The 10,090-nt window shown below is 36.3% G+C and overlaps 1 protein-coding gene across 1 annotated transcript; it reads left to right on the top strand.

The window, feature by feature from the left end:
* The first annotated feature begins 6,454 nt into the window (after positions 1-6,454).
* On the top strand, positions 6,455-8,774 carry LOC107891310 (uncharacterized). The gene is made up of 3 exons (XM_016816062.2): positions 6,455-6,728; positions 6,810-7,307; positions 7,932-8,774. The coding sequence occupies exons 1-3, from the start codon at positions 6,632-6,634 to the stop codon at positions 8,450-8,452; spliced, it is 1,116 nt and encodes a 371-aa protein (XP_016671551.1). The 5' UTR covers positions 6,455-6,631; the 3' UTR covers positions 8,453-8,774.
* Positions 8,775-10,090: the final 1,316 nt, after the last annotated feature.

Here is a 10,090-nt window from a genome sequence, read left to right as displayed (position 1 = left end):
ACTATCACATCTTAATGCAAGATTTAATGTCAGTTGCTCTACGATGTTGTATGTCCAAGAAGGTGACGTCTTGTATCATTGAACTATCCAACATAATGAAAGCCATTTGTGGCAAAGTTTTGGATGTTCAAGAACTTCAGAAGGTACAGGATCGAGCCGCTTTAACTTTATGCAACATGGAGAAAATCTTCCCACCTTCCTTCTTCACTATTATGGTTCACTTGATAATCCATCTCCCGCATGAAGCAATTCTTGGCGGACCCGTTTTCTATCGATGGATGTATCCCACAGAAAGGTGTTAATTTCAATTTTTAAAATTTTCTTTCGTTCACCTATATGCCTTTAGTTACAACTTTTGATCATGTTGTATACCGTGTTTAGGTTCCTATCCAAATTAAAGTCTTATTGCCGCAACAAGCGTTATCCAGAAGGATCGATTGCTGAAGGCTACTTGGCAGAGGAATGTATGACCTTCTGTTCAAGATATTTGGAAGATGTTGAAACAAGGTTGAACAGACCAAATAGAAATGTTGGACTCACGGATCATAACTTTGCCGAGACTTATTTGTTCAAAAGTTTTGGAGAACCAATCGGTAAAGTTGAAATTGCAGAATTAGATGATTTATCGTGGGTTCAAGCACATCGATATGTTCTGTTTCACCACGAATCAATGGAACCTTTACGCAAGTAAGTTCTAGAAATTTGATAAATATTCATCATTTAAAAATTGTTTATAGTCTAACAAACTGAACATATTTTTAACATAGTGAGTACAAACAAATATTGAGATCTCGTTCGCGCTCTCGAAGAACACAACATCGAGATATCAATAAGTTGTTTACAGAATCTTTTCATGAATGGTTAAGCCAAACGGTATGTAATTAGAGCTTTAAGTTCTAGAAATAATAATATTTACTCAAAACATTTTTAATTACTCAGTTTACTTTCCATTCAATAGGTTTGGAGTGGGAAGAACGTCACCGACAAAGTTAAATGGCTTTCCCAATGTCCAAATCGGGTGGTTAAAAGATATAGTGCGTTCCTCATAAGCGGATTCAGATTTCATACAAAATATCGCGAGAGATTGAGGAGAACGCAAAATTGTGGAATAGTGGTTAATTCCTCAATTACAAGTTATGCTAGTGTTAGGGACAATAATCCTGTGGAGGGAAATGTGGAATATTTTAGACTTCTTACTGACATAATTGATTTGGATTACTACGGCAAATGGAAAGTTGTCTTATTTCGAGGTGATTGGGCCGATGTTAATACTGCACGTGGAATCAAGCAAGATCAATTTGGTTTCACAATGGTAAACTTCGCTCGATTGATTCACACAGGACAACAATTGATTGATGAGCCGTATGTATTTTCTTCTCAAGTCAAACAAGTTTTTTACTCAAAAGATCCAACTGATGAGGGTTGGTACGTTGTACTCCGTAACATCCCTAGAAACTTTTTTGACATGGGCAGTGGAAGTAAAGATGACATTGATGACAGAACACAAACTTTGCCATTTCTAGAACAGAACTTAAACGAAAACATCCCTAGTACTAGTACACAATTTCAATGGGTCCGCCAGGATACGGATGAAGAGATTTACGAATTATAATGTAGTAAGCTTTTACGATTATCTAATTACATCTACGAATGATGATATTTCAACTATTTTATATGTGATATTATTGTTGTAATTGTATACTAAGTTTTCAACTAATTTATTTGTATTGCAGATAAAATGCCTAGAAGAAAAGTGCGATCACACCGCATTGTTCAAGGTACTCCAAACTCGGCGGAAACAAACAGCACTGAACAACAGACTGCTATTGGATCTTCGAATGTTCCGGTTACACCTGAAGAACCTATAGAAGTTCAAAGTAATTTAACATTTAATTTACATGTGTGTTGACTTCTTGTTTTTTTTTAAATTAGTTAAATATTACAATACTTTTATTTTTCAGATGAAACTGGTGGGACGCGGAGAGGTCGTGGACGTACGGTACTGAGCGATTTATACGACCTAAATCCAGTCGAGCGTGTCCAAGTATCCAGTAATAGCTTTGGTCAACCTGTTGGATCAGAAGCTCACCTTTTAGCAGGATACATGGGCATTCTAGCACGGAATGCAAATATGTTGCCAATTAACTTCGAGTCATGGCATAAAGTGCCTGAGAGTAACAAGAACCAAGCTCTCGATAACATTAAGGTAACAAAACGTGTATGTCATTTATAATACTTGGGTTTAAGTTTCGTTTACATTTACTTTCTTAAGTTGTGTTTTTTGTAGGCGAGATTTGCTCTAGAGGTCTCCGATGCTTATGTAAAGAATGCATTGGGAAAAAGATGGAGAGACCATAAGAGCACTTTAAAGAAAGACTATTTTAAGACAAAAACAACACTCGACGAGAGATTACAAAATGTCCCGCCGGGAATGCTGAGGTACCAGTGGGAAGAGGTCGTTAGATTTTGGACTTCGAAGAAAGGAGAGGTATGTGTAACTTATAAAATTTTGTAATTATTTTGGTGTATAGTATTTCCTAATTAACGTACTAATAATTTCATAATGTAGGATCGTGAAGAAGTTGGAAAAAAAAGTAGGCAGCAACAAAAATTCACTCACACAGCTGGGTCGAAAAGTTTTGCGTGTGTAGCTCATGCAGAGGTATTTTCAATTTTTTAATATTGGCAGATATTTTTTACTTACTTACATTCATATTTTTACTATTGTATTGTAGGAACTGTCGTCCGGTCAAAAAGTTGGACGCCTTCAACTTTTTGACATTACACATAGGAAGAAAGATGGAAACCCTATGACTCCTGAAGCTGCAGAAATTATGGTACGTTTGCTTAATTAATACAATTTCACTTGTTTTAATAATTTATAGTGTTTATTTTCTAATGATTTATTTCATTTATTGTAATGCAAATATTGTTAAGTTATGTTGCATTGGGTTTTTTAATATATATTGCGTTCCTAACTATTTGATTTATTTTTTAGGAAAAATTAAAGGATAAAAAGGCGGAGTACGAAGCGATTGCTTCCAGTGATAGTTCTGTTCATATTGACGACATTGATAACCGGATTATCACTGAAGTTTTGGGTCCTGAAAGGTATGGTCGGGTTCGATTTCAAGGATCTTTTGTTAACCCATCCCAATATTTTGGATCTAGCTCGCAACAATATATGCCTTCGAGGAGTCGAGCCGAAGCTGAAGTTCAGAGGTTAAGAGACCAGATGGCTCAGATGCAAGCGACAACAATTGAGCAAATTACACAACTTAAAGCGGAGGCAACATCGAGAGAAGCTGAGGTTCAAAAAAGATATGAAGAACTCCAGCTACAAGTGAAAGCAGATGCAGCAGCGAGAGAAGCTGAGGTTCAACGAAAGTATGAAGAACTCCAGCAGCAGCTTAAAGCAGATGCGGCAGCAAGAGAAGCAGAGGCGGCAGCGAGAGAAGTATAGGCTACAGCGAGGGAAGCAGAGGCTAAAGCGAGGGAAGCAGAAGCTGCAGCGAGGGAAGTCGAACAGCGTCAAAAGTTCGATGAACTCCAGCAACAGCTTCAGAGTATGATGAAGATGTTTTAGCAGTCGCAACAGCCGCCGTCTTAAACTATCGTGTAAATATACTTTGATTTTGACTTTTAATTATCATTTTAACTTTTAACATTTTTGTAAGAATAATACAAATTTTATTTTATTTATTGATATTTATTATTTTATTTGTTTACTATATAGATTTATTACTTTTGGCTAGTTTAGATATGATTTCTTCTGATTTGTTTTTACAGGAGGGCTGAAAATATAAAAAAAATTATTTTACAAATCTGCCAAATTTTGTGGCGTTTTTAAAAAAAACTCCACTAAAGGTGTTGGCCTATAGTGGCGTTTTTGGTCAAAGCGCCGCTAAAGATAAGGGTCTTTAGCGGCGTTTGTGGAAAAAGCGCCACTAAAGATCATGGTCTTTAGCGGCGTTTGTGGGGAAAGCGCCGCTAAAGATTAGGTTATTTAGCGGCGTTTTGTTGTCGAAGCGCCGCTATAGATCAGGGTCTATTGTGGCGTTTGAGGGGAAAGCGCCACTAAAGATTAGGTTCTTTCGTGGCACTTGTCCCAAAAACGCCGCTAAAGATCAGGGTCTATTGCGGCGTTTGAGAAAAAAACACCGCTAAAGATCAGGGTCTTTAGCGACGCTTCCACTAAAGCGCCCCTAAAGGTCTTAGTCTTCAGCGGCGTTTGTGCTAGAAGCGCTGCTAAAGATCAGGGTCTTTAACGGTGAATTCATTAGCGGCGTCTGTTGCGGCGCTTTTCAAAGCGCCGCTAAAAGTATCTGCGGCGCTAAAAAGCACCGCTAAAGGCCTAAAAAAGCGCTGCTAAAAGCCTGTTTTGGTGTAGTGATTCTTCTTTAAAGAATTTACTTAAGTGAGGTCGATGCACGAATTTTTCCATCTTTTCTTTATATGCTTATCATCCGGTTCATGAATCCTTTTGGTGGACCGACACTTTTATGGTGTACTAGCACATAATTCCTCTAGAATCAAACAACTTGCAGTAGTAGTCAAAATATTGATCAGTTGATCTATAATCCACAATGCACACAAATGTATTTCCTAAGCCATCCATGAGAGCACTCAACTCACAATGATATCATTTCAATAATTTCTTATGTACCCAACTTAAATGTATTTTTATGTTTAGGTTGAAATCAAGAATGGGTGAGAAATGTGGCCTTAAAATGGCCTAATTTCGTCCACATAGGCAGAGACACGGGCGTGTGTCTCAACCGTGTGTGACACACATTCTAGCACATGGGCGTGTGGTCTGGCCGTGTGTCTCTGCATATTTAAAATTGTGAAACAGAATGCCCAGGTTTTTGTACACGGCCTAGCACACTGGCGTGTGGCTTGGCCGTGTGACCTAAATCAGAGAGTTACACGGGTTGGGACACGACTGTGTGCCTTACATCGAATGCCCACACGACCTAAGACACGGGCATGTCTTTTGGCTGTATGAGCCACATGACCTTGCCATATGGGCGTGTGACCCCTACACCTAAATTTTTTTTTGAAATTTTACGAAAAATTCTCTGAGTTTTCGGTTTGGTCCCGATTTATTTCTAACGCATGTTTTGGGGCTCGAGGGCTCAGACAAGGGACAATATGAATGATTTAGGAATAGTTTCTGTTATGTATGTTAAATGATATGAGATATTTGTATTTGATCTGAAAAGTCTGGTAATGCTCCGTAACCTTGTTCCGGCGATGGATAAGGGTTAGAGGTGTTACACAATAGACAACTACTTCTCTTTCTACTCTATTGTCATGAGATTTCCAACCTTTATAACGAGTTAAGTGAGTATACTTGGGGACTTCACCATCCTTTTTACACACCAGTCTCTTCATATAAGGATGGCAAGAATAATCATACTTAATGGGTTTCGACCCGATCCGATCTAATTTAATAGGGTTTGGGTTTTATAAATATAAGGTTTTGGGTCGAGTGGGGGTTAGGTTAAAGAAAAATCTACTCTGCCCTACCTTAAAATAATTACCAAAATACCCTTTTCTATATATAATATTAATTTGAAATATATGATAATAAATTTTATGTTAATATTTACTCAAAAAAAATTATACCTAGAAAATCATTAATAGTATTACTAAAAATAAAAGAATTTAAAATTCATTTTGAATTATGAGGAGTGAATATAAGTTTAATTTTTAGAGTTGAGATAAATTAATATTTAGTTCAGGGTTGGGGTGGGATTGGGTTAAGTTAGTGGTATATCAGATCTATAAATTTAATTTTGTGAACAAGAAAATCTAGATGACAAACAGCTATATAAATTTATTTTTGAAAACAGAGTGAAATTAATGCAGGCATATTTAACTACCAAAATTAAGGGGGGGGGGGAAAGAGAGAGAAGGAAACATATGTATGCCTATGAGACAAGCACTAATCGTAATTTGCATTTAAAATTGTTGGAAGTGATTAATGTGGTAGGAAGAAAGTAGGATGCAAGCACAACGGACATCATAAATCGCCGTAATGGGTGCCTGCTTGTAGATCGGCACGTGGCGTTATTAAGAAGTCAAACCTTATAAGGAAACATGTACGTCGTGTTCAACTAATAGCCCCTAATTTGTTGATGTTCCAACACAAGAAAGGAATCACCTCGCCATCTCACATGAATCCCAGACTCACACTCCTCTTAGTATCACCAAATTCAATAATGAATATGAAAATGAGTAAGATTTTTGAACTCTTGACATACCAAATGGGTTTGGCCTCAAACAATAAAATACACCAGACCCAAAATTAGAGCCAATATTTTCATAAACAAAATTCTAAAGTCTTAAAAAGAAAAGAAAATTAGAGCAAATCACGGTAAAGTATCATCATATGGGGTCCAACTCAAGTATGTAGAAAATTTGCAACTTGGGTTTTGAAAATAGAGCCGAAGCCACACATCTCCCGGCTAATTTGGCGCTACTTTAACATGGGTGCTTCCTTCCTTATCCTTGTATTTTTACGTGTAAATATTATTTCTTGCCAACCCTTTTTCAATGCCTACTTTCCCATTTTTCTTGTATTTAAGACTTGTCGAGAAGCTGCTTTTTCTTCTACATCTAGACAATGGCTACTTGTGCTTGGTTCCTCTCCCTTTGCTTTACTCTCGTTTTCTGTCTGTGTAATGCCACTCGTACGCCACCCATTTCCCCATCCCTTGATGGTAAATACTCAACTTTGCTACTTTTTTTCTTTTCTTCTTCTTATTATATGGTATTATGATTTAAGTAATATTTATGTACAGGATTTTTGACCAATGGTAACTTCGAGCAAGCACCCAAGAAAGAGAACCTCAACAAAACAGTGATACTGGGGAAATACTCGCTTCCAGGATGGGAAATCGATGGCACGGTGGAGTTCGTGTCAGGGGGACCTCAACCTGGTGGGTTTTACTTCCCCATTCCTCGTGGTGCCCATGCTGTGAGGCTGGGCAACGAGGCGTCCATCTCTCAGAATGTGAATGTCAAGCCTGGCTTCATTTACTCCATCACATTTGGTACCACAAGGACTTGCGCCCAAGATGAGGTGCTCAGGATCTCTGTCCCTGCTCAGACCACTGACATCTCCATTCAGACCCTTTACAGCACGGATGGTGGTGACACCATGGCTATTGCTTTCAAGGCTACCGCTAAAGTAGTCAAGGTCACCTTCCATAACCCTGGGGTTCAAGAAGATCCAACATGTGGACCTCTCTTGGATGCCATTGCCATCAAAGAAATGCCTCCTCCAACTTATACCGAAGGTAAGTCCATGGACTTCTTTTTGTCTTTCAACCTCTATATTCATTGCTGCATTTGGTCCACAATCACTACAATACAGTCTTTGATTTGAAGCCAAAACAGAGACATACAAATATGACCACAAATCCGAAAGTTAAATGAAGTCTAATGCGGGCAGTCCCCTAGGCTAGGCATTTTCTTAATTTTCTGTACATAATATATAATTACTGCGTACTGATTTATCATGTAATTGGACGCGGTTTTTAAGGAGTGTTCCCTTTACAAAGGCAATTAAGTAAAGTAGGTGCAGTTTTTAATGAGTTCCCTTTACACAGAGCAGAGGGGTCTGAATAAATGTGCCCTGTTCAAACGACACAGGTGATTACAAAAATTAAGTATACATCTTTTTTCTAAGATTTTATTTAAAATAATAACAAAACATAAACATCTTTATAATATATATGGTTTATTTTATATTATACTTTTACCCCTTTTAATTTCTCAACTCATTGCATCAATATCAATTGGTCATTTTTTTTTCTCTTATGTTGATAGAAGATAGATTATGTGACTGGATTCCTTTTCCATTTAAGACTCGTTTAATTTGACCCTACAACAGTACCTAATATCCTGATCTCCGAAAGCAGGAAACCTAGTGAAAAACAGTGGGTTCGAGACTGGTCCCCATACCTTCAAGAACTTCTCAACAGGGGTCCTCCTGCCTCCGCACAAGCAAGACACCATTTCACCACTCCCAGGGTGGATCATTGAATCCCTAAAACCCGTAAAATTCATCGACAAGAAGCACTTCTCGGTTCCTTCAGGACAGTTCGCCATCGAGATGGTTGCGGGAAGAGAGAGCGCCATTGCCCAAGTCATCAGAACAGTTCCCAACAAAGACTATACCCTCACTTTCACAGTCGGAGATGCCAAGAACGATTGCCATGGATCAATGATGGTCGAAGCCTTTGCTGGTAAGGGAACTCTCAAGGTCCCATATGTTTCTCAAGGAAAGGGTGGATTCAAGACCTCGAGTTTTAGGTTCCAAGCTATCTCTGCTAGAACAAGGATTACTTTTTACAGTGCTTATTACCATACCAAGTTGCATGATTTTGGCCATATGTGTGGGCCTGTCTTGGATGATGTCAAGGTTCTCCCTGTCTCTTAATCAAAACCATGGTTGTTGGTAGGCCGCCGGTACCAAGTAGCTTAATGAACACATATATTCAAAGTTTGATACATTGGTCGACACTCAGAATTATTCCAACTTTCTTTTGCCTCGTGAAAGAACTTTGGCTTGGCTTATTTGCCTTTTTTTTTTTTTTTTGAGTTTGGAGGTTTCTGACGGAAAAATTGCTGTTAGATGTACTAGTATAAAACAGGGTCATTGAAGAACAGCGTCATGCAAGCTTTTAATATCTTGATGACTTATTTTTACATGTTTAAGTCGCAAAAGTGGTCTTGAAATGAATTATATAGTTTCGAATAAATATCGTTGCTAAGTTTATTTCAGCAATTGATGAATGATGCTCGCTCTTTTATTAACATTTTCTTTTCGATCAGATAAAGTTATTATTAGTAATAAAAACAAAGATGGACACTAGATTGGATCACCTAATTTACGAATTTTACCTAAAAAGTAATCTACTACAAAACCAACAAATAAATGTGTCAGGGCACTCCATTCTAATGCACTTGCATTTATGAGCAAAAAAGAGGGAGATGGAGTTGGGTTGGTTGGTGTTGTTTCTATTGAGCATCTTCCTTGTCTTCTTATATGTTTGATGATACTTTGGATATTTGATATTGCCATGCTTTGGGGTTTGTAATTGTTGAAATGTTTACCTTTACCATGATATTATTGAATGCTTCCTGGTATCTTGGTTAATTTCATGCTTAAATTTTATAGTTAAATGGACGAATTAAGAGGGAGTATTGGTTGAATTACCTAGCTTGACGTGCTGTTTTTTTTTATATTAAAAAGGTAAATTATTAATGGTAACTGATTGTACATGTTAATTTATGTCCATATTATGTTTACACTTTTATTTTGGTCACTCAAATTTTAGATCACTTTCATTTTGGTCAACAAAAACTTTTTTTTAACGTCTTGATCCGGGTAAAAAAAATTTAAGGATTAAAATGAAAAAACAGTACAAACTAAAATAATGTATTAAAACATTTGTCATATTGCACTTGGTTACCCCTTACTCAAAGTTTTAATTTTTTTTCAATCTTGAAGTTTTAAATTTTAAAACATCAAAATGAATTAAATAAAATATTAAAAAAATTATCTCTTAATAATATCAACCGACTTGTTACTATAAAATTGAAATTCATTAATTTAATCTCATTCTAAAATTTTAAATTCTATTTTATGTTTCCAAATTAAAATCAAATTAAATATCTCATTTTTAATCATTGTTTACAAAACCCAAACCCTAAACTCATATTTTATGATATCAAATCTTCCATTATAAGCTAAAAGCAAAAAAAAAGAAAAAGAAAAAAGAAGGTCCTACTAATTAATTGAATTAATTAATTTTATCTTATTTACCCAACGAAACTCATAACTATTTTCATCACTTTTTTACCCAAACAAAAAATAAGAAATTGATTTAATTAACTAAAATGATTTTTTTTCTTTATTTTTAACTTAGTATGGAATATTGGAGATTATAAAATACTCTTTTTTTTTAAGTTTTGTAAATAATTATTAAATATGAGTTATTTGACATTGATTTCATTAACGATAATTTGGAAATATAAAGTAAAATTTCAAATTTTAAAAGGAGATTAAATTAAT

Source organism: Gossypium hirsutum, chromosome D09, assembly GCF_007990345.1.
Source record: "Gossypium hirsutum isolate 1008001.06 chromosome D09, Gossypium_hirsutum_v2.1, whole genome shotgun sequence".
NCBI lineage: Eukaryota > Viridiplantae > Streptophyta > Magnoliopsida > Malvales > Malvaceae > Gossypium > Gossypium hirsutum.
This window is presented reverse-complemented; position numbering and strand designations above follow the sequence as displayed.

Bases quoted from the DNA above. Each gene is read 5' to 3' on its own strand.
- LOC107891310 (XM_016816062.2), top strand. From the start codon at position 6,632: ATGGCTACTTGTGCTTGGTTCCTCTCCCTTTGCTTTACTCTCGTTTTC. The intron at 6,729-6,809 runs GTAAATACTCAA...ATTTATGTACAG, and splicing joins CATTTCCCCATCCCTTGATG to GATTTTTGACCAATGGTAAC. The intron at 7,308-7,931 runs GTAAGTCCATGG...CTCCGAAAGCAG, and splicing joins TCCTCCAACTTATACCGAAG to GAAACCTAGTGAAAAACAGT.